Source organism: Pseudorca crassidens, chromosome 11 (genome assembly GCF_039906515.1).
Source record: "Pseudorca crassidens isolate mPseCra1 chromosome 11, mPseCra1.hap1, whole genome shotgun sequence".
Lineage (NCBI taxonomy): Eukaryota > Metazoa > Chordata > Mammalia > Artiodactyla > Delphinidae > Pseudorca > Pseudorca crassidens.
Window position 1 is genome coordinate 52,881,790 of NC_090306.1, and position 25,586 is coordinate 52,907,375.

Consider the following 25,586-nt stretch of genomic DNA (forward strand, 5'->3'; position numbering starts at 1 on the left):
ACAATTTGGGGGCTTTCCATTGTGTAACCCTGATAGTGGGTTTGGAATACTCATGTATAGATAATTCTGCCTTACCCACTTTTAGGGAATTAAACTGCTGATGAATATTATTTAAGAATTGTGGGGTTTTGCTATGTTGGTGCCTTTGCTTCAAACATAACTGTAGTGTTTCACTCCTATAGTGCTATATGTATAGTGCTATAAGCACAGAAATATTAGAATGATGTTCTTCTAAAAAACTTGGTTATACATGTGGGCTTTAAACATCTTGTTAATCTCTACTTTTGCTTTTGTTTGTGATTGAACCTGGTTAAGTGTGGGGAAGGTATTTCTGGAAAAAAATTTAAAATAATTATGAACCAGTGGCAAAGCATAGTAGGTATAATATAAATCAATTCGTAAAGTTTTTCAGATTTATAATTTTTTATGCTTTCTTTGCTAAAGAACCATTATTTTATTTTTTCTGTCACTGGTCATCTGATGAGAAACTAATTTAGGTATTTGAAAGTAAGATGAATATAGTTTCAGTAATGCTTATTATAGTGCTTGGTATCACACTTTTGAAATCAATTAAAAACCAGTCCTTCTTGCCCCAGCAGATTTTACTAATGTATGAGAAACAATTGGAGACAGTATTGTTGTTATTAACTTTTGTTGGTAAAGAAGCTAATTATTTTTAAAGTTTCTTTTAAGCTTTGATTATAATTACTAAAATCAATCTTGGAAACCTTTAATAATTGCTTTCCTTACCCCATAAAAGATACAGTTAAATATATAAAATTAACATACTGTAAGTTTTTTACAAAAGAACCATTTTCCATATTTATATTTTACCATGTTGCATTTAAAATTTTATTTTGACTGATTCTTATAATTACCATTTGAATTTTTGTTCAGTTGGTAAATATTCTGTTGAATAGCTATTTCATTTTTTTTAAATGCTGTTAAGGATTTTTTTTAATGTATATGTTTTTTGTTTTTTTTGCGGTACGTGGGCCTCTCACTGCCGCGGACTCTCCCGCCGTGGAGCACAGGCTCTGGACGCGCAGGCCCAGTGGCCATGGCCCACGGTCCCAGCCGCTCCGCGGCACGTGGGATCCTCTCAGACCGGGACACGAACCCACGCCCCCTGCATCGGCAGGCGGACCCCCAACCACTGCGCCACCAGGGAAGCCCTGTATGTGTTAATAGTTGTCTTTAGTAGATACTTTACAGAACAATAGAAATAATACTTTACACAAGCGAAATATTTTTCTTCTACTATTGTGACATTATAGTTATTCTCAGTAATCCTTGGAAGTAGACATGTACTTTGATATAAAATAAAATATGAAAAGTAGGCAGATTTTCTGCTATTCCTATAGTTCCTGGTATTTTCCTTTACCGATTTCTCTTCTTTTTTAGGTACCTAGTCGATAGTCGCTGGTTCAAACAGTGGAAAAAATATGTTGGCTTTGACAGTTGGGACAAATACCAGATGGGAGATCAAAATGTATATCCTGGACCCATTGATAACTCTGGGCTTCTTAAAGGTATTATTTCCTTCTTTCAGTCAGGTTGTAAATGTGTTCGTTTCAGTATGTTATAATAATATGGAAAATGTTAATGTAAATAAATTGGTAAATTAGAAATTTCTTTGTGTAGTCATCCCCCAGTGTCCATGCGGGGATTGATTCCAAGACCCCTTTCAGATACCAAAATCTATGGATGGTCAAGCCCCTTATATAAAATGGCATAATATTTGCATATGATCTGTGTATCCTCCCATATACTTTAAATTATTTGTAGGTTATCTATAATACCTAATAAAATATAAATGCTATGCAAATAGTTGCTGGTACACGGAAAATTCAAGTTTTTCTTTTTGGAACTTTCTGAAATTTTTTTTTCCCTCAAATATTTTCTGTCCAGAGTTGGTTGAATCTGCAGATACAGGACCCATGGATACAGAGGGCCGACTGTATTATAGATTTGACCTAATGAATTCAGATTATTTTGTTATAATTAGTTATATTCTGTATCATGACAAATCCTGTTTGTCATTTCTGATTAGTAAGGGTTTATTATCGTTTAAACCTAGAATGTAAATTAGAAAGCACTATCTTATTGTTTGGGGGAAATGCTGTATTGTGTATTATTTTGCTAATGGGCACATGACTTTTCTCTTTAAGTTGGGGATCAGTGGTATATGGTTACATTCTTGGATTTTTTCATTAATCTTCTACAACCTTTACTACTTGCCAGCTCTTCTAAAACTCGCATAACATTTAAAGAAAATAAAACATAAGTACCAGAACTTCCATTTCTGGCCAGGATGGAATAACAGGGACTAGACTTATCCTTCCACTTGAATGAACTAAAACCCTGACAAAAAACATGAAACAGTGGTTCTCAAAACATTGGACATCAGGCAACAAAGAACAGTGATCCCTGAGAAGTATGAAACAAATGAAGTGAACCCTATGATTTCCTCAGCTTACTGCACTGAGTTTCCAAGACACGGCACAGAAGGAGAAACTCACGCAAAGCCTGGCAACCTCCCTTAGTTGAGGAAAGAGTTTGGAGTCCACGGAGACCAAGGCAGCCAGAGTTCTCAGGGCAGAGTACCAGAGAGGAATGAGCAGCACACAAGGAGAGAGAGAGACCTAGAGATCTATAGAAGCTCTCTTACAAGTCTAGAGCTGACTGTTGACCAGTGCATGTATGTGAGGAAGCTACCCAAGGCCAAGGAAAGAACCATCCAAAAGAATTAGAAGGGGGCTTCCCTGGTGGTGCAGTGGTTGAGAGTCTGCCTGCTGATGCAGGGGACACGGGTTCGTGCCCCGGTCCGGGAAGATCCCACATGCCACGGAGCGGCTAGGCCCGTGAGCCATGGCCGTTGAGCCTGCTCCTCCAGAGCCTGTGCTCCGCAACGGGAGAGGCCACAACAGTGAGAGGCCCACATAACACACACACACACACACAAAAAAGCATTAGAAGGAACAATCGTTTAGGTTCATGTTACCAAATCAGGTTCATTTGCCAGATGCACAGCAAGCCAAATTCTGAGATACCAAGGTTTGCAGCAGAGAAAGGGTTTATTCATAAGGCAACCAAGTGAGGAGTCGGGAGAACAAATCTCAAATCTGCCTCCCTGATGGCAAGAGGCTCAGGGTATTTATGGGAACAAAGAAGCAGGGTGGTCTGAGGTGTGGGGAGCGTGGGAAAAGGTAATTGGTGATAAGGAAAGAGTGAGGTAATAGTCGTTCTGTGCAGGTGCAACTAAGCTACTTGCTTCTCTGTGGGATGCATGTTCAGAAAATGGAGGCATTAGCAAGTGCTGAGGGTGGAGTTTTTGCCCCTTTCATGTCAAAAGGTCACCAAGTGGACACTCACACAAGCCCAGTTGGACAGTCGGTGGTCTTAACCAGTCTTAGCTCCACCTAGAACTGAACACAGCTGATTTCAAGTTCCTGAAAAACAACTCAGGCAACTATCTTATTGTTTAGGTTACGCGAAGCTTGGAGGACATGCAAGTTTTTATAAAAACAATTAAAGTGTGCTTGATCAGTAAAGGCAGGTTACAGTTATAGTTTAATGGATCTAACTGATGAGTATCCTCCGTTTCACTCATAAAGGTCCAGGAATAACGTGTTCACAGTAGCCAGAGTGGAGAACCTTATAAATCACGGGGTAGACTACAGAGAATGGGTTTGCCTCTATAGAAGGGCAAAATTTATCCTTCTAAGTTGAAAGTATCAAACTATTTCCAAGTAACTTAACTGCATCTCAGAACAGAACACAAGAGTATTTGTAGGAATACAAAAAATATCCAGCATCCAACAAGATAAAATTTGTAATTTCTTGGATACAACCAAATATTACCTGGAATGCAAAGAAACAGAAAAATACAATGCATACTAAGGAGAAATAGCAATGTTTAAAAAAATATTTTTTAAGCGGAAAAGAACAAAGAACAGATGAAACATACAAAACGAATAGTAAGATGGTAGATTTAAACCCAGCTCTATGAACAGTCGTATTTAATGTAAATATCCCAATTTGAAGTAGAGACTGTAAGATTGCATTAAAAAAAAAAGACCCAACTGTATACTACTAGAAACCCACCTTAAATATAAAGATACAAATAGATTAAGAGATTGAAAAATTGTAAGACTGACCTCCAGTGACCCTCCTCTTACATAATCATCTCCTTTTTGAGTGTGAGTGGAACCTGAGAATAGGATATCATTCCTGTGATTATTTATATTATATGACAAAAGGGAGATTATCCCAGTGAGCTTTATCTAATCGTGCATGCCCTTTAAAAGCAGAGTTTTCTCTGGCTGGTAGCTGTAGAAGTGAGGATTCAAAGCATGATAAGGACTCATTGCTGGTTTGAAAATGGAGGGGACTACGTGAGAAGGAAGACAGGCATCCTCTAGGAACAAAGAGAGTCATTGGGCCCACAGCTAGCAAGGAAACAGGGACCTCATACCTGTAGCCATGAGGAACTGAATTCTGCCAACAGTCTGAGTGGACTTGGAAGTAGATTCTTCCCCAGAGCCTTCAGATAGGAGACCAGCCTGGTGACATCTTGATTTCTTCCTTGTAAGGCCCTAAGTAGAAAACCCAGTTGAGCCCATCTGAACTTCTGACCCATAAAACTGTGAGATAATAAATGGGTGTTGTTTTAAACTACTATGGTTATTTGTTATGTAGCAATAGAAAACTAATACACATACTAACACTAATCAAAAGAAAGCTGGAATGGCCATATTAATGTTAGACGTTAAGTTTTAGAATGGAGAACATTACCAGGGATAAAAGTTCATTTCATGATCATAAATGGGCCAGGACAATTTGTTAAGAAAACATAATAATCCTAAATATATACCCAGCTAATGGCATAACTTGAAAATATATGAAGCAAAAACTGATAGAACTGCAAGGAGAAATAGAAAAATATCCACAATCATATAATGGATATTTCAATATTCTTCTCTCCATAAGTGATAGAAAATGTGTAGACAGAAAAGTAGTAATGAAACAAATCAACCTACCTGTCCTAATTGACATTTATAGAATATTCCACTGAATAACAGCAGAATGAAAATTCTTTTTAGGTGTACACATGAAGCATTTAGATAGACTATATTCTGGGCCATAAAACCTGTCTCAATAAAGTTAGAAGGGGGCTTCCCTGGTGGTGCAGTGGTTAGGAATCCGCCTGCCAATGCAGGGGACACGGGTTTGAGCCCTGGTCCAGGAAGATCCCACATGCCACGGAGCAACTAAGCCCATGCACCACAACTACTGAGCCTGTGGTCTAGAGCCTGTGAGCCACAACTACTGAAGCCTGTGTGCCACAACTACTGAAACCCACGCGCCTAGAGCCCATGCTCCACAACAGGAGAAGCCACCGCAATGAGAAGCCCGTGCACTGCAACGAAGAGTAGCCCCAGCTCACTGCAACTAGAGAAAGCCCACGTGCAGCAACGAAGACCCAACGCAGCCAAAAATAAATCAATAAATTTAAAATAAATAAATAAAGTTACAAGGAGTTAAATCATATGAAATATGTTTTCTTACTACAGTGGAATAAATAAGAAGTTAATAACAGACAGTTGGAACATCTTCAGATGTTTGGAGACTAACATACTTCTGCATAAGCCATGGGTCAAAAAGAACTCAAAGGGGAAATTAGCAAGTATTTTTACCTAAATGAAAGTGAAAACAAAACATATCAAAATTTGTGGAAGGTAGCTAAATAGTATGTGGGGGGGGTAATTTATAGCCCTTAACATCTATAAAGAAAAGAAAGGTCTGAAATCTTTGACCTTGGTTTCTGACTCAAACTAAAAGTAAGAACAAATTAAACCTAAATCAAGCAGAAGAAAGGAACTACTAATAAGTTCTGAACAGAAATTAAAGAGAAAATAGAAAAATAGAGAAAATCAATGAAACCAAAAACTGGTTCTTTGTGAAGATAATAAAATTTATAAATACCTAGTTTGATCACCAGAAAAAGGGAAAAGATACAACTACCAATATCAGGAACAAGAGAGGTAACATCAATACAGAAATCTACAAACAGCAAAAGGAGAATAAAAGAATATTATGAACTTTATGCCATTAAATTCAACAAATGAGATGAAAAAGACAAATTTCTTGAGCGATGAAAACTACCAAAGCTCATTCCAAAAGAATGGATTCTCTGAATAGCCCTGAATAACAAAAGCTCTTTTAGAAAATTGGGAGAGAATACATCCCAATACATGCTATGAAACCGTCATTACCTTGATACCAAAATCTGGCAGAGACATTTCAAGAGAAAAAATTCTAGACCATTATCCCTCATGAGCATAGATAAATCAATTATTAACAAAATTTTAGTAAATCAAGTCCAACAATAAAGAGGATATATAGAGAAATAAACATTAAGTATAAATAGAGAAATAAATATTACAAAGATAATATATCATATAAAACAAAAGAGTAAAATACAAGGAAACTCCCTCAACCTCATAATGGACATCTGTGGAAAACCTACAGAAGACATACTCAACAGTGAAAGACTGAGTCCTCTCCCTCTAAAATCAGGAAAAAGCAAGGATGTCTACTCTCAGCTCTTCAAGCCAAGATTGTACTGGAGGGCCTAGGCAGTGTAATAAGGCAAGAAGAAGAGTTAAAAGGCATACAGCTTGTATCAGAAGAAGCAATAAATCTTCCTTTATTCACATACACCTATGTCTATGTAGAAAATTTAATGGAATCTATAAAAAGAAAACTTCTAGAACTAATAAATGAGATTAGCCTTTAGAATACAAGATCATTATTCAAAAACCAATTGTATTTTTGTACACTAAAAATGAACTAACATGAATTGAAATTTTAAAAGTACATTTTATAGTGGCACCAAAAATATAAAATACAGATAAATCTGATAACATGTGCAAGACATGTAAACTAAAAACTATAAGACATTGCTGAGATAAATAAAACCTAAATAAAGACAGAAATTATGTTAGTGGATCAGAAAACTCAATATTGTTAAATTCCCCCACTCAATCTACAGATTCAACACAATTCCAAATCACATTCCTAGTAGGTTTTTTTCTCTCATTTAAAAATGAGACAGAATTTACATACCATAGAATTCATCCTTTTAAATTCTGTGATTCACTGTTTTTTAGTATATTCACAAAGTTTTACAACCATCACCACCGTCTAATTCCACAAAATTTTCGTAACCCCAGAAAGAAACTTCGTATCCATGAGCAGACACTCTCCATCCCCACTCAAGACCCACCCATAGGCAATCACTAGTATACTTCTGTCTCTATGGATTCGCCTTTTAGGGACATTTCATCTAAATGGAATCATACAATATGTGGCCTTACCGTTTGACCTCTTTCCCTTAGCACAAAGTTTTAAAGTGTCTTCATGTAGCATGAATCAGTACTTCATTTCTTTTTATGGATGAGTAATTTTCCATTGTATGGAGATAAGCCACATTTAATTTATCCATTCATCAATTGATGGACATTTGGATTGTTTTCACTTTCTGGCTATTATGAATTATGTTGCTCTGAGCATTCACATACAAATATTTGTGTAGATTTATATTTTAATTTCTCATGGATCTATACCTAAGCATGGGATTACTAGGTCATATAGTAACTCTGTGTTTAACTATTTGAAGAATTGCTAGACTTTTCCAAAATAGTTGCACCATTTTACATTCCCACCAGCAAGAAGTAGGGTACCAGTTTCTCCACATCATGCCAACGCTTGTCATTGTTCGTTTATTGTAGCCATAATGCGTATGAAGTGGTATCTATTGTTATTTTGATTTGTATTTCCCTAGTGATTAATGATGTTAAGTATCTTGTCTGTGCTGCTTATATCTTTTTTGGAGAAATGTCTATTCAGATCCTGTGCCCATTTTTTAATTGGGTTATTTGTCTACTTATTATGTTCTAAGAGTTGTTTATGTATTCTGAATACTAGTCCCTTATCAGACATATGATTTCCAAAAATTGTCTCTTAACCTGTGGATTGTCTTTTACTTTCTTGATGGTGCCTCTAAAGCGCAAATTAATTTTGATGAAGTCCAATTTATCTGTTTTTTTCATTTGGTTGCTTGTGATTTGGGTGTCAGAAAGCATCACCTAATCCAAGATCAGAAAAAACTTATGTTTTTTTCTAAGAGTTTTATAGTTTTGGCTGTTATATTTATGTCTTTGATCAATTTTAAGTTAATATTTGTATATGGTGTGAGGTAAGAATCAGTTGAACAGATTAGAGAATCCAGAAGTAGATCCACACATATATATGGCCAATTGATTTTACAGAAAGTTGTAAGGAGAATTCAGTGGAGAGAAGATAGTCTTTTAAACAAATGCTGCTTGAGCATTATCTATTTGCCAGAAACAGGTGAACTTTGATCTATACCTGGCACCATATACAAAATTAACTCAAAACAGACCGTAGAGCTATATGTAAAAACCAAAACTATAAAAAAAATAGGAGAAAAATTTTGTGACACTGTGTTAGGCAAAGTTTTCTTAAATATGAATTTAAAAAGCACAGTTGATAAAAGAAAAAAATTGTTGGCTTGTATTTCATCATTAACAAACGCTTCAAATGACACTGTTCAGAGAATGAAACAATAAAGCACAATGTGGGAGAAAATATTTGCAAATCACCTAGCTGATAAAATATTTATATGCAGAATAAGCAATTCCATAAAGCCCAGTGGAAAAAGTAGACAAAAGGTTTGAACAGATGCCTCACCAAAGAAGATAGTGTTTTCAAAAAGCACATGTGGGACTTCCCTGGTGGCGCAGTGGATAAGAATCTGCCTGCCAATGCAGGTGACACAGGTTCGATTCCTGGTCCAGGAAGATCCCACATGCCATGGAGCAACTAAACCCGTGTGCCACAACTACTGAGCTTGCACTCTAGAGCCCGCAAGCTGCAACTGCTGAGCCTGTGTGCCACAACTACTGAAGCCTGCACACCTAGAGCCCGTGCTCCACAACAAGAGAAGCCACCGCAATGAGAAGCCCACACACCACAATGAAGAGTAGCCCCGGCTCGCCACAACTAGAGAAAGCCCACGCACAGCCAAAAATAAATAAAAATTTAAAGGAAAAAAAGCATGTGTAAATATACTCAACATCAATTGTCATTAGAAAAATGAAGATTAAAACCACAATGAGGTCCTACTATACATGTGTTAAAATGATTAAAATTTAAAAGATGAGCCCATACCAAGTATTGACAAGGATGTGGAGCAAGTAGAACTTTCATACACTGTTTTTGGGAATGAAGTAGTCTTGTAATTTCTTAAAAAGCTAAACATACATTTACCATAGGAACCAACCATTCTACATATGAAAACTTGTACATGAGTGATCACATCACTGTTATTTGTAGTAGAGAAAATTAGAAACAATCCAAAATGCCCATCAACAGCTGAATGGATAAACAAATTATAGAATACCCATATAATGAAATCCTACTCAGCAATAAAAAGGAATGAACTATTGATACATAAAAACATGGACGGATTTCAAGATAATGATGCAGCATAAATGAAGCCAAACAAAGCAGTACATACTATTTTTTATATAGTATTGTAGAAAATGCAAATTAGTCTACACTTGCAAAGTACAGATAATTGATTTTCAGGGGACAGGACAGTAGACCTGGATGGACAAGAAGAGATTACAAAAAAGCGCTACAGGGAAACCTTTGGTGTGGGGGGGGATACTGATAGATCTCTTCATCGTTTTGGTGATGATGGTTACACACTTGTAGTGATATGTCAGAACTTATCAAATTTTACACCTTAAATCTGCAACAGTTTGTTGTATATCAATTTTATATCAATAAGCACAGAAGTAACAAAAATTAGGGGTTCTGTGTTTAGGGGTGTTCTCCTCCTAAAAAAATGATCCAAAAATTGATCATTTTATTTTATCCACTAGATATAAATTACTATTTGGATTCTGTTACATAATAAAATCATTTACTCAAAATCTTGAATTATTGTGGAGAATAGCATAGAAATCTTAATTTTTAAACTTTTTTTCTTTTCCTAAATTTACTTCAAAGTAGTCTGTTATAGTGGAAAGAAAATGGATATTAGCATAAATAGATACATGTTTGAGTCCAGTCTCTACAGTTTTCTATATGTGAACTTGGGCAAGTTAATCAATATCTGAATCTATTTTCTAAGTAAAATGTAGCTATCTACTTCATAATATTGTTCTGAAAATCAACTGAGATAAAAGGGTTTTCCATAATAATACCTTTCATAGTACCTGCAATTTTCTGAATGATTTGGGGCAAGTTACTCAATTTCCTTGAATATATTTTTTGATCTAAAATAGATATCTATCTCTGGCCTGTCCTATACTACATTTCTAGTTCAACTGGAATTTTGAAAATGGATCATAGAATTAGAACCATATCTGAACAACTACCTCTACTTTAGATCTGTGGAGGAATCTAGATCATGGGCCCTCTGGAGTAATGAGATGCCCTTTTGTAATTTCCGTCATGGTTCCCAGCCCATGTGCTTTGGCATTATTGTTAAAGGTTATTGATTTGCTTCTGAATTTTCTTCATCAGCTAATGCTAGAACGATCACTATTACCATGTGAGGAATCTCTGATACTTAAAATATTTGGGAAACAGTCTTCATTCAGATCCTTTGGCTAACAGTTACACTTTAGTATTTTTTTTAAGAGCCCAATAAAAGAAAAATTATTTTTTTTAACACTGTTGGTTGCCTGGTACACATTGAAACTTTGTAAAGCAACAGTTTATTTTGGAATATGTAGACTTAGATGTGAACCTCTTCAGAGCTTTCTTCAAAACTCATTATTTAAATACCTGAGTTAGTCTCCATGAATTTAAGTAATTTTTAATGTGTACAACCAAAGTATTTAGAGTTATGTAGTATTGTTTCTTTTTATGTATTGAGTTTATTTTTCCTTTTGTAGATGGTGATGCCCAGTCACTTAAGGAGCATCTTATTGATGAATTGGATTACATACTGTTGCCAACTGAGGGCTGGAATAAACTTGTCAGCTGGTACACATTGATGGAAGGTCAGGAACCAATAGCACGGAAGGTACATATTAAGAATAACTGAATAGAAATATTTTTCTTAGTTCACATTTTCTTGTTAATTTCAGTGACTAATGAAGCCTCCTCAATTATCTTGGAGAAAAAGACCATCAGAATGTTACTGTACACTAACACACATAGAGGGTTTACTATATGCTAGCCACTGTTATAAGCACATCATATACATTATTAACTAGTTTAATCCTCATAAAAAATTCTGAGGTAAGTATTATCCCCATTTTATAGATGAGGAAATGAGGACAGAGGTAGAGAGGTGCAGGGTCTTTCAGAAAGCCACATGAGTTTACGTACTTAAGTAGCCTGACTCTGACTTTTTTTTCTGATTAAAAAGAAAAAATTTTTTTAAATAATGAAGAAACTAAAAGTAGAAGAAATATTTTACAGCATACAATTTTCTTAAAACTTGAAAATGCAGATATTTTTCTTATCCCTATTTTAAGTTTTACACTTACAGTCTAGAAAAATTAAAAATGACCCACTTTTTAAATTTTTTGATTAACTAAAAATTCATTTATGAAAGTATCAGTATCACCATAGTAGAATAATACCAACTGCTTAAAGTAGATCTGTCAGCCTTACACAAGTATTTGATAGTGTATTTGGGTGGAGCAGAATTATTTATCTGATTTTTTATTTCTACATAAAAACGATTAAAAACCCGAATTATGTAACACAAGGGTATAAACCTCTGATAGTCCAAACCATATTTGGATTTATTTGCAACTGATCCTACAAAGTTAATATATTAACAGTTTATATTTGTGTATCTATGGTTTAGGTATAGAATTGAATTTCGTTTTCTAAATAGAATGTGAATGTGCCTTTGATTTAGTTTAGTGTAGTTTAATTCTGTTCCTTAACTTCACTCAGTCTTTCCTTATAGCCATTTCAAAGTTAAGATTCATGTCTTCTAAGAATGCTAGCCATAAATTATATATATTTATATATATATGTAATGGCCTATCATTTCTATCTATAATTGCTGGAGAATTGAGTGTTTTGACGATTTGAAGGATAAACTACTCAGCTGTAAAACTATGTAGAAGAAGACCTTCATTCCTGGGATAAAGGAAAATCTGTAATATGTCTGGAGTATCTTCAAATGTGTCAAACTGTATTAATTCAACCTGAATGACATACTTTTTTTTTTCTTAATAAGTGTAGCATATCATATAGTACAGTAAACAGGTCAACTGTGGACTCCATTTGCATTTCTTCTTGAAAGAGGGCTTACTGGCATTTCTTGAAATCTGTGTCTGATAAGCAAGTTAAAGAAGATAAAGAATCATGAAGAATTCATACAGGGAGAAAAAAAAAGTTTAAGAAGTCTGTTAGGAGACTATATATTTATTTTTAATAAGATAGTTAGAATTGACTCAACTTGTAAAATAATTTGCAAACTTTAGTGTGGTTTCTTCCCTCTTTGTTTCCTGGTGCGCGAGGAGAGGGGATTAAGAGCGCTGCTTAAAGGAGCTCCAGAGACGGGCGCAAGCCGCGGCTAACAGCGCGGACCCCAGAGACGGGCATGAGACGCTAAGGCTGCTGCTGCCGCCACCAAGAAGCCTATGTGTGAGCACAGGTCACTATCCCCACCTCCCTTCCGGGGAGCCTGTGCAGCCCGCCACTGCCACAACTTCCCCGGGAGAACACACAGCGCGCCTCAGGCTGGTGCAACGTCACACTGTCCTCTGCCGCCGCAGGCTCGCCCCACACTCCATACCCCTCCCTCCCCCCAGCCTGAGTGAGCCGGAGCCCCCGAATCAGCGGCTCCTTTAACCCCGTCCTTTATGAGCGAAGATCAGACGCCCTCAGGTGACTTACACGCAGAGGCAGGGCCAAATCCAAAGCTGAGCCCCGGGAGCTGTGCGAGCAAAGAAGAGAAAGGGAAATCTCTCCCAGCAGCCTCAGGAGCAGAGGGTTAAATATCCACAATCAACTTGGTGTACGCTGCATCTGTGGAATACATGAACAGACAACGAATCATCCCAAATTGAGGAGGTGGATGTTGAGAGCAAGATTTATGATTTTTTTCCTCTTTTCCTCTTTTTGTGAGTGTGTATGTGTATGCTTCTGTGTGAGATTTTGTCTGTATAGCTTTGCTTTCACCATTTGTCCTAGGGTTCTATCCATACGTGTTTTGTTTTTTTTACTTTTTAAAAACATTTTTTCTTAATAATTTTTTATTTTAATAACTTTATATTATTTTACCTTACTTTATTTTATTTTATCCTCTTTCTTTCTTTCTTACTTTCTACTTTTTCTCCCTTTTATTCTGAGCCGTGTGGATGAAAGGCTCTTGGTGCTGCAGCCAGGAGTCAGTGCTGTGCCTCTGAGGTGGGAGAGCCAACTTCAGGACACTGGTCCACAAGAGACCTCCCAGCTCCACGTAATATCAAACAGCGAAAATTTCCCAGAGATCTCCATCTCAACACCAATACCCAGCTTCACTCAACGACCAGCAAGCTACAGTGCTGGACACCCTATAGCAAACAATTAGCAAGGCAGGAACACAACCCCACCCATTAGCAGAGAGGCTGCCTAAAATCATAATAAGGCCACAGACACCCCAAAACACACCACCAGATGTGGACCTGCCCACCAGAAAGACAAGATCCAGTCTTATCCACCAGAACACAGGCACTAGTCCCCTCCACCAGGAAGCCAACACAACCCACTGAACCAACTTTAGCCACTGGGGACAGACACCAAAAACAACGGGAACTACGAACCTGCAGCCTGCTAAAAGGAGACCCCAAACACAGTAAGAGAAGCAAAGTGAGAAGACAGGAAATCACACAGCAGATGAAGGAGCAAGATAAAAACACACCAGACCTAACAAAGAAATAGACAGTCTACCTGAAAAAGAATTCAGAATAATGATAATAAAGATGATCCAAAATCTTGGAAATACAATAGACAAAATGCAAGAAATGTTTAACAAGGACCTAGAAGAACTAAAGATGAAACAAGCAACGAAGAACAACACAATAAATGAAATTAAAAATACTCTAGAAGGGATCAATAGCAGAATAACTGAGGCAGAAGAACGGATAAGTGACCTGGAAGATAAAATAGTGGAAATAACTACTGCAGAGCAGAATAAAGAAAAAAGAATGAAAAGAACTGAGGACAGTCTCAGAGACCTCTGGGACAACATCAAATGCACCAACATTCGAATTATAGGGGTTCCAGAAGAAGAGAAAAAGAAAGGGACTGAGAAAATATTTGAAGAGATTATAGTTGAAAACTTCCCTAATATGGGAAAGGAAATAGTTAATCAAGTCCAGGAAGCACAGAGAGTCCTATACAGGATAAACCCAAGGAGAAACACACCAAGACACATATTAATCAAACTGTCAAAAATTAAATACAAAGAAAACATATTAAAAACAGCAAGCGAAAAACAACAAATAACACACAAGGGAATCCCCATAAGGTTAACAGCTGATCTTTCAGCAGAAACTCCAAGCCAGAAGGGACTGGCAGGCCATATTTAAAGTGATGAAGGAGAAAAACATACAACCAAGATTACTCTACCCAGCAAGAATGTCATTCAGATTTGATGGAGAAATTATAAACTTTACAGACAAGCAAAAGCTGACAGAGTTCTGCACCACCAACCCAGCTTTAAAACAAATGCTAAAGGAACTTCTCTAGGCAAGAAACACAAGAGAAGGAAAAGACCTACAATAACAAACCAAAAACAGTTAAGAAAAATGGGAATAGGAACATACATATCGACAATTACCTTAAATGTAAATGGATTAAATGCTCCCACCAAAAGACACAGACTGGCTGAATGGATACAAAAACAAGACCCATACATATGCTGTCTACAAGAGACCCACTTCAGACCTAGAGACACATACAGACTGAAAGTGAGGGGATGGAAAAAGATATTCCATGGAAATGGAAACCAAAAGAAAGCTGGAGTAGCAATTCTCATATCAGACAAAATAGACTTTAAAACAAAGACTATTAGAAGAGACAAAGAAGGACACTACATAATGATCCAGGGATCAATCCAAGAAGAAGATATAACAATTGTAAATATTTATGCACCCAACATAGGAGCACCTCAAACCATGAGGCAAATACTAACAGCCATAAAAGGGGAAATCAACAGTAACACATTCACAGTAGGGGACTTTAACACCGCACTTTCGCCAATGCACAGATCATCCAAAATGAAAATAAATAAGGAAATACAAGCTTTAAATGATACATTAAACAAGATGGACTTAATTGATATTTATAGGACATTACATCAAAAACAACAGAATACACATTTTCTCAAGTGCTCATGGAACATTCTCCAGGATAGATCATATCCTGGGTCACAAATCAAGCCTTGGTAAATTTAAGAAAATTGAAATTGTTTCAAGTATCTTTTCCGACCACAATGCTATGAGACTAGATATCAATTACAGGAAAATATTTGTAAAAAATACAAACACGTGGAAGGTAAACAATACATCACTTAATAACGAAGTAATCACTAAAGAAATCAAAGAGGAAATTAAAAAATACCTAGAAACAAATGACAATGCAGACATGATGACCCAAAACCTATGGGATGCAGCAAAGGCAGTTCTAAGAGGGAAGTTTATAGCAATACAATCCTACCTTAATAAACAGGAAACATCTCGAACAAACAACCTAATCTTGCACCTAAACCAATTACAGAAAGAAGAACAAAAAACCCCAAAGTTAGCAGAAGGAAAGAAATGATAAAGATCAGAAATGAAAGAAATGATAGCAAAGATCAATAAAACTAAAAGCTGGTTCTTATGAGAAGATAAACAAAATTGATAAACCATTAGCCAGACTCATCAAGAAAAAAAGGGAGAAGACTCAGATCAATAGAATAAGAAGTAAAAAAGAAGTAACAACTGACACTGCAGAAATAAGAAAGACCATGAGAGATTACTACAAGCAACTCTATGCCAATAAAATGGGCAACCTGGAATAAATGGACAAATTCTTAGAAATGTACAACCTGCCAAGACAAAATCAGGAAGAAATAGATAATATGAAAAGACCAATCGCAAGCACTGAAATTGAAACTGTGGTTAAAAATCTTCCAACAAACAAAAGCCCAGGACCATATGGCTTCAAGGCGAATTCTATCAAACATTCACAGAAGAGCTAACACCTATCCTTCTCAAGCTCTTCCAAAATATAGCAGAGGAAGAAACACGCCCAAACTCATTCTACGAGGCCACCATCACCCTGATACCAAAACCAGACAAGGATGTCACAAAGAAAGAAAACTACAGGCCAATATCACTGATGAACATAGATGCAAAAATCCTCAACAAAATACTAGCAAACAGAATCCAACAGCACATTAAAAGGATCATACACCATGATCAAGTGGGGTTTATTCCAGGAATGCAAGGTTTCTTCAACATATGCAAATCAATCAATGTGATACACCATATTAACAAATTGAAGGAGAAAAACCATATGGTCATCTCAGTAGATGCAGAGAAAGCTTTTGACAAAATTCAACACCCATTTGTGATAAAAACCTGCAGAAAGTAGGCATAGAGGGAACTTTCCTCAACATAATAAAGGCCATATATGACAAACCCACAGCCAACATCATCCTCAATGGTGAAAAACTGAAAGCATTTCCACTAAGATCAGGAAGAAGACAAAGTTGCCCACTCTCACCACTCTTATTCAACATAGTTTTGGAAGTTTTGGCCACAGCAATCAGAGAAGAAAAGGAAATAAAAGGAATCCAAATCGGAAAAGAAGAAGTAAAGTTGTCACTGTTTACAGATGACATGATACTATACATAGAGAATCCTAAAGATGCTACTAGAAAACTACTAGAACTAATCAATGAATTTGGTAAAGTAGCAGGATACAAAATAAATGCACAGAAATCTCTGGCATTCCTATACACTAATGATGAAAAATCTGAAAGTGAAATCAAGAAAGCACTCCCATTTACCATTGCAACAAAAAGAATAAAATATCTAGGAATAAACCTACCTAAGGAGACAAAAGACCTGTATGCAGAAAAGTGTAAGACACTGCTGAAAGAAATTAAAGGTGATACAAGTAGATGGAGAGATATACCATGTTCTTGGATTGGAAGAATCAACATTGTGAAAATGACTCTACTACCCAAAGCAATCTACAGATTCAATGCAATCCCTATCAAACTACCACTGGCATTTTTCACAGATCTAGAACAAAAAATTTCACAATTTGTATGGAAACACAAAAGACTCCTAATAGCCAAAGCAATCTTGAGAACGAAAAACGGAGCTGGAGGAATCAGGCTCCCTGACTTCAGACTATACTACAAAGCTACAGTAATCAAGACAGTATGGTACTGGCACAAAAACAGAAAGATAGATCAATGGAACAGGATAGAAAGCCCAGAGATAAACCCACACACATATGGTCACCTTATCTTCGATAAAGGAGGCAGGAATGTACAGTGGAGAAAGGACAGCGTCTTCAATAAGTGGTGCTGGGAAAACTGGACACCTACATGTAAAAGTATGAGATTAGATCACTCCCTACACCATACACAAAAATAAGCTCAAAATGGATTAAAGACCTAAATGTAAGGCCAGAAACTATCAAACTCTTAGAGGAAAGCATAGGCAGAACACTCTATGACATATATCACAGCAAGATCCTTTCTGACCCACCTCCTAGAGAAATGGAAATAAAAACAAATAATAATGGGACAAACAATGGGACAAACAAACAATAAATGGGACCTAATGAAACTTCAGAGCTTTTGCACAGCAAAGGAAACCATAAACAAGACCAAAAGGCAACCCTCAGAATGGGAGAAAATATTTGCAAATGCAGCAGGTGACCAAGGATTAATCTCCAAAATTTACAAGCAGCTCATCCAGCTCAATAACAAAAAAAACAACCCAATCCAAAAATGGGCAGAAGACCTCAATAGACATTTCTCCAAAGTAGATATACAGACTGCCAACAAACACATGAAAGAATGCTCAACATCATTAATCATTAGAGAAATGCAAATCAAAACTACAGTGAGATATCATCTCACACCAGTCAGAATGGCCATCATCAAAAAATCTAGAAGCAATAAATGCTGGACAGGGTGTGGAGAAAAGGGAACACTCTTGCATTGCTGGTGGGAATGTGAATTGGTACAGCCAGTATGGAGAACAGTATGGAGGTTCCTTAAAAAACTACAAATAGAACTACCACATGACCCAGCAATCCCACTACTGGGCATATACCCTGAGAAAACCATAATTCAGAAAGATTCATGTACCAAAATGTTCATTGCAGCTCTATTTACAATAGCCAGGAGATGGAAGCCACCTGAGTGTCCATCATTGGATGAATGGATAAAGAAGATGTGGCACATATATACAATGGAATATCACTCAGCCATAAAAAGAAACGAAATTGAGCTATTTGTAATGAGGTGGATGGACCTAGAGTCTGTCATACAGAGAGAAGTAAGTCAGAAAGAGAGAGACAAATACCATATGCTAACACATATATATGGAATCTAAAAAAAAAATGTCAAGAAGAACCTAGGGGCAAGACAGGAATAAAGACACAGACCTACTAGAGAATGGACTTGAGGATATGGGGAGGAGGAAGGGTAAGCTGTGACAAAGTGAGAGAGTGGCATGGACATATATACACTACCAAACATAAAATAGATAGCTAGTGGGAAGCAGCCACATAGCACAGGGAGATCAGCTCGGTGCTTTGTGACCACCTAGAGGGGTGGGATTGGGAGGGTGGGAACGAGAGAGACGCAAGAGGTAAGAGATATAGTAACATATGTATATGTATAACTGATTCACTTTGTTATAAAGCAGAAACTAACACACCATTGTAAAGCAATTATACGCCAATAAAGATGTAAAAAGGAAAAAAACTTTAGTGTGTATAAAATTACCTAGAGTACTTATTAAAAAGTGTCTTCCTCCAAAATTAAATCAGTAAGTCTGGGAATTTCCATGTTTGATACATTTCTGATGCCTGTGAACTCAAAGAACAGACTCTTATGCCAGTGGAACTTACTTAAAAGAATAGACTGGTTTTTAGAGTCTGAAGCCCAGCTTTGTTTTTTTTTTGTTTTTTTGCAGTACATGGGCTTTCCTCTGTTGCAGTCTCACCCGTTGCGGAGCACAGGCTCCGGACACGCAGGCTCAGCGGCCATGGCTCACGGGCGCAGCCGCTCCTCGGCATGTTGGATCTCCCTGGACCGGGGCATGAACCCATGTCCCCTGCATCGGCAGGCGAACTGTCAACCACTGCGCCACCAGGGAAGCCCCAGCTTTGAATTTTACTAATCTCTGATTGCATTGAGGAATCTGGAATTGGTAGTGCTCCTACTGTCATGTAGAAACAAAGTTAACCATCTCCCTGGACCTAAAATCATCACTAAACTGTCTCACCTAAAATGTCAGGCATTCAATTTAAAACAGAAACAAAACAGGTAAATGAGGAGGAAGTACAATGGGACCAAAATCCAAGAGAAACTATAGGTAATAGAAACAGACACGTGAGGAATCCAGATAATGGAATTATCAGACAGAAACCTTAAAACCCTGTGCTTGTTATGTTCAAAAAAATAAAAGATAGTTGAAAAGAAGAATCAAATATAATTTTAAAACTGAATAATAATATGAAAATATTAAGGACATATTATTTGAGTGAAATACTAGGCTAAAAATAAGGAGAGAATGTGTAAACTAAATGACAACATCAATAGAAAATATATTGACCAAAGCTTAAAGACACTGAAGAATGGAAAATAAAGAAAAAAGCAGACGGGCACATGGAATACAGTGAATAAGATTAGCATACAAGTGGACTCCTCAAAGAAAAGGAAAGACAAAATGGGGTAGAGGTAATACTGGAAGTAATAGCTGAGAATTTTCCAAAAATGGTGAAAGGTATCATGCTACACATTAAAGAAATGCTGTGAATCCCAAGCTGAAAAAAATGCAAACAAAACTATACACAGTAAAACTGTTGAGAAACAAAGATATTCCTGATAGTAGCCAGAAGAAAAGATATATTACCTTCAAAGTAAGGGTAAGACAAAGAAGTGATTTCTCAAGAGAAATGAATGCCAAGAAAATAATAGTGTATCTTCAAGATGCTGAAAGAAAATAACTGCTAACCTTGAATTCTATGACCAAGGAAAAGATCCTTCAGAATAATGGTGACAAAAGCTGTTTTCAGATAAACAAATTGATAGGATTTGTTACCAGCAGACTTGCACTAAAGGAAATACGAAACAGTCTTCAGAATGAAAAATTACTCCGTATGGAATCTTGGAGACACAGGAAAAAATGTTGACTGACAAAAGCACATACTGTGAATAGATGTTAAGGCGTGCTGTTTAAAATAGTAATAATTCCTTATGACGGTGAAAATATGTATAAAATTAAAGTGTATAAGAATATTAGAATATACGTTAAGATAGTTGCCCCCAAGACAACTCCCATTATCTCCACCTCCTCATGTCCACAGCCTTGGATAGTCCCCATCCACTTCGTACCAGCGTCTTGGTATTGTACTGGTCTTTGTGCCCAGTGACATATAGCAGAAGTAATGGTAAAGTATATCACTTTTAAGATTAAGTTTTAGGTCAAAAGGATAAACTTACAGTTATAAAGTAAATAAGTTATGGGGATGTATTGTACAGCATGGTGACTATAGTTAAAATATTATATTGTATATTTGAAAATTGCTAAGAGTTCTAGAAGATCTTAAAAGTTGTCATCACAGGAAAAAAAAGTGTAACTATGTAGGGTGATGGATGTTAACTAGACTTACTGTGGTGATCATTTCACCATATATACAAATATTGAATAGTTGTGTTATACACCTGAAACTAATGTAATGTTATATGTCAGTTGTACCTTATTAAAAAAGAAAAGATTAGATTATAAAAGACACCTTGGCTTACATCTTGGGTGCACACGCCCTCTTGCTCTCTCTCATTTCTCAGTCTGGGAAATTCAGCTGCACATTCAGGCAGACTATGGAGGGGCTCACATGTTAAGGAATTGAGATCTCTGGCCAATAGAGAGGAATGGAGGCCTGCTAACAACGATGTGAGAGAGCTTGGAAGTGAATCCTACAGTCTCATTTGAGCTTCCAGATAATTGAAGTCCCAGTCCACAGCTTGACAACAACCTCGTGAGAGACCCCACGCCGGAACAGTCCAGCTAAGCTGCTCCAGATTCTTGACCCTCAGAAACTATGTGAGATAATGTTTGCTTTGTTAAGCTGATCAACTTGGGGTAATTTATTATGCAGTAGTAGGTAGCTAATACTGATTTTGGTTCCTGGAAGTTGCATGCAACCGTAACAAAAACTTGAGATGTGGTGGTGACTTTGGAGCTGGGCAGTGGATAGAAGCTGTAAGAATTTTAAGAGTATTAATGAAAGCCTAACGTGCCTTGAATAAATTGGTAGTAGAATTTTAGACTTTGAGGAGGCTGCCAGTGAGATCTTAAAGGAAAGTGAGGAAAATCTTATTGGAACCCAGTGATTTTTGTTATAAGGTGGCAGAAAGTTTAACAACGTGTCAATCTGCAGTAAACTGAAAGATAAAAAATATATTTATGAACTAAACAATCTGCCAAAATGTTGAAAGTACTGCTGGGTTTCTTCTTGTGCTGCCTTTAGTCAGATACGAGAAAAGAGAAGCTAAAGAAAGGACTGTTAAATAAAAAAGAGCCAAGACTTGCTAGTCTTGAAAATTAGCCTCTCCAGATGACAAACAACACTAAAACTAAGAAATATTTCCAAGCAAAGATCAAACTCGAGGCACTCTCAAGAAAGCAGTTCTAAAGTTGAAGCCAAGGTTGTGACTGTAAAATTTCTTTGTTAAGACCTCAGAAAAGTTGAAGGTGGTGCCTCACAATACTCTTCAGAAAAAAGGGCCCTTTAAAGGATTTCAGGGTGTACTTTATACCATCTTTCAATATGTGGCTTCTAGGAACAGTAGGGCTTCTAAGAAGCTTTAGGGCAATGTCCCTGAGCCTTCTCAGTATAAACCCAAGGTAGAAAGGACTTAGCTAGAGGACATTTGTGGTTGTGACTTTTGCCTACTAGGTTGAACTCCAGTGGGATCCACTGGAGACGCACAGTGTTTTCAAGACCCACTGCCATCTTGGACTGCAGAGACAGTATAAAATTAAAGAGGCCTTTGCCCTTGCAGACTGCTACAAGCAGGAATCAGACTAAGAATTTACTCAACTGCAAACATGTGCTAACTTACATGAAAAAAAGGATGACTCAGAAAACAGAAGCAAATGTTATGAAGAGTCATTTTCATGTCAAGGCAAAAGTGAGCCCTAACCAAGGAACTTTCAGTATTTATCTTTTATTTCACAGGCCTGTAGATCAAGAGGAACTATACCCGAGATGCTTAAGGAACTATGCCCAAGGATCCTCATCTGTACCTTAGTCAGATATAAATGACAAGTTTCTGAACTTTGAATTGATGCTGTAATAGGATGAGACTAGTGGGGGCCTTTGTGGGGGGTGGAGTGTATTTTGCATGTTGGTGGGAGGGTCTGTGACTTATTGGGTACCAGAGGTTTTACTGTGGTAGACAACCTCACAGATGCTCCCAAGTTATCGCCACCTCCTGTTATTCACACTCTTATGTAATCTACATCATACCAGAGTCGGTCTCTGTGACCAGTAAAATATGGCAGAAGTGATAGTATGTTGTTTCTGAGTTTGTGAAAGATACTGGAGTGCTCTCTGGCTCTCTCTTGGATCAGTCACTCTGAGTGAAGCCATATGCCATGCAGGCAGCCTATGGAAAGACTCACATGATGAGGAACTAAAAGTCTCTGCCAACAGCTGGAGAGGAACGGAGGCCTGCCAACAACACACGAATGAACTTGGAAGCAGATTTGAACAACATGATTAACCACCATGACCTAATTGACATGCGTTGCACTTAGTCAATGCAGAATACAAAAATTTTGTAACTGGAAGTTTTACCAAAATTAACCACATGCTGGGCCATCAAGCAAATTCCAATATATTTCTAATGATAGAAATTATTCAGTGTATTTTCTGTCCTCAGGGGAATTTACAAGTCTGTAACAGAAAGACAACTAGATGGTCTCTCAGCTACCTAGAAATGGAACAATATACTTCTAAGTAATCCTTAGGTCAAAGAAGATATAAAAAGTAAAGTTAGACATATTTTGAACTGAGTAATAATGATGCATCATAAAAGAATGACTAAAGTCATTCTTAGAAGGAACTTTATAGCTTAAATGTAAATACTGGAAAAAGAAGAAAGACTGTTCTCAAGAAGAGAAGAAAAGGAAATTAAGCCTAATCAAGAAATAATAGGGCTTCCCTGGAGGCGCAGTGGTTGAGAGTCCGCCTGCCGATGCAGGGGACACAGGTTCATGCCCTGGTCCGGGAGGATCCCGCATGCCGTGGAGCGGCTGGGCCCGTGAGCCATGACCGCTGAGCCTGCACGTCCGGAGCCTGTGCTCTGCAACAGGAGAGGCCACAACAGTGAGAGGCCCGCATACCACACACACACACAAAAAGAAAGAATAATATGAAGTAGACATTAATAAAATAGAAAAAAATTTTTTACATTAAATGAACAAAGTTGGCTCATCATAAAGAATGTTCGAATTAGATCAGTAAAATAAAGATGAGTCCTGGCAAGATTGATCAGGAATAAAAGGAAAGTAGGCCCAAATCACCTATATTAGGAATGAAAAAGGGGACATCATAGCAGAGTCTAAAGACTTTTTTAAAAGATTAATTTTGAATAATTTTATGTAATTTAAAAATTTAGGTGAAGTGGACAGATTTCTAGAAAAATACAAGTGTTGAAATAAATAGAAAATCTCAATTGCCCTGTCTGAATAAAGAAATTAAATCATTAAATAAAAATCTTTTCACAAAGAAAACTGTAGCTCCAGAAGGCATCACCAGTAAATATTCAACCAAATATTTAGTAACACAATACCAAATAATTTATACAATATTAGCAAGCCAAACCCAGCAGTATGCAAAAAAGGAGTTAAAAAATGGCCAGGCTGGATTTTTTCAAATGCAATTTTGGTTTTACTTTGAAAATCACTTATTATAATTTTTGTATTATCTGAGTAAAGTAGAAAAACCATCTCAGTAGATGCAGAAAAAGCATTTGATAAAACTCAATATCTATGTATGACTTTTTTAAGAAAAGCTAGAAATAGAAACCTATTTCAGACATACTTATTGGTAAAATATTCAAAGCTCTTCCTCTCCAATCAGGGACAAGACAAGGATAACTATATTAGAGGTCTTAGCCAGTGTGGTAATGCAGGGAAAATAACTCAAAGAATAAGGATTGAAAATAAAGAAATTGTAATGTTCTAGAAGACATGATTTTATATGTTGAAAATTCCAAAAGTTGTACTAACAAACCATTAAAATCAATAATTAAGTTTCACAAGGTGGTTAGATATAAGGTAAATATAGAAAAACCAGTTATTTATCAGCAACAAATAAAGTTGAATTTTAAAATAATGTTTACAACAGATCAAAGTACATAGAAATAAACCTTACAAAATTACTACAATGAAAATTATGAAACATTACTGAGCAAAATTAAGACCTAATGAGTTGATGGTTAGGGGGTCACCAAACTTTTTCTGTAAAAAGCCAGATAGCAAATATTTTCAGCTTTGTGGGCCAAAATGGTCACTGTGGAACTACTCATCTCTGCTGTTTTGGGTGCAAAAACAGCCATAGGTGACACATAAATGAATGGGAATAACTGTGTTCCAGTAAAATGTTATTTACAAAAATAGATGATGAGCGAGATTTAGCCTGTGGATCATAGTTAGCCCACTCCTGATCTAGGTGCTGGTTAATTAATGTCTACCAACATCATAAAAAGAGGGGCAACTAGACATTATTTGCATCTTGTTTAGAATATATCTCACAATCCCTATGAACTAGTCTTACTAAAAATTGCAAGAATAAAAAGATTGATGGTGAACTTTTCAGTTAAAAGACACTTGAGACTTATCAGTCATTTGCAGTGTATGGGTTTTATTTGGATCTATATTAAAAATGATTTTAATTAATTTAATTTTAATGTAATGAATATTCGATATTAAGGGATTAGTTTTAATATTTTAGGTGTGATAATGTTTTTATGGTTATGTTTGAGTCCTTGTTTCTGAAGAAATATATCTTGAAATATTTGTATAAAACATCACAAGTAGGATTTGTTTGTTATACGTTAACACCTGTGATTTCATAGTTGTGTTATATTTTCTCTACTAGTCTCTCTGTCTTTACCACTGGGTGTTCTCACCCCGATTCCAGGGACTGGGTCTAATTCACCTGTGTATTTCTAGCGCTAAGCATAGATGCTCAGTAAGTGCTGCCAAAGTGAATGTAGCTAACTC

At 36.7% G+C, this 25,586-nt stretch overlaps 1 protein-coding gene across 3 annotated transcripts in view; it reads left to right on the forward strand.

The window, feature by feature from the left end:
• The window catches only part of USP15 (ubiquitin specific peptidase 15), a 125,618-nt gene that overhangs the window by 17,988 nt on the left and 82,044 nt on the right, over positions 1-25,586 (forward strand). For all 3 annotated transcript variants that reach the window (XM_067697197.1, XM_067697198.1, XM_067697201.1), the window contains exons 2-3: positions 1,405-1,532; positions 10,998-11,128. In XM_067697197.1, coding sequence (XP_067553298.1) covers positions 1,405-1,532; positions 10,998-11,128 — 259 coding nt within the window. The remainder of the gene's footprint in view (positions 1-1,404; positions 1,533-10,997; positions 11,129-25,586) is intronic.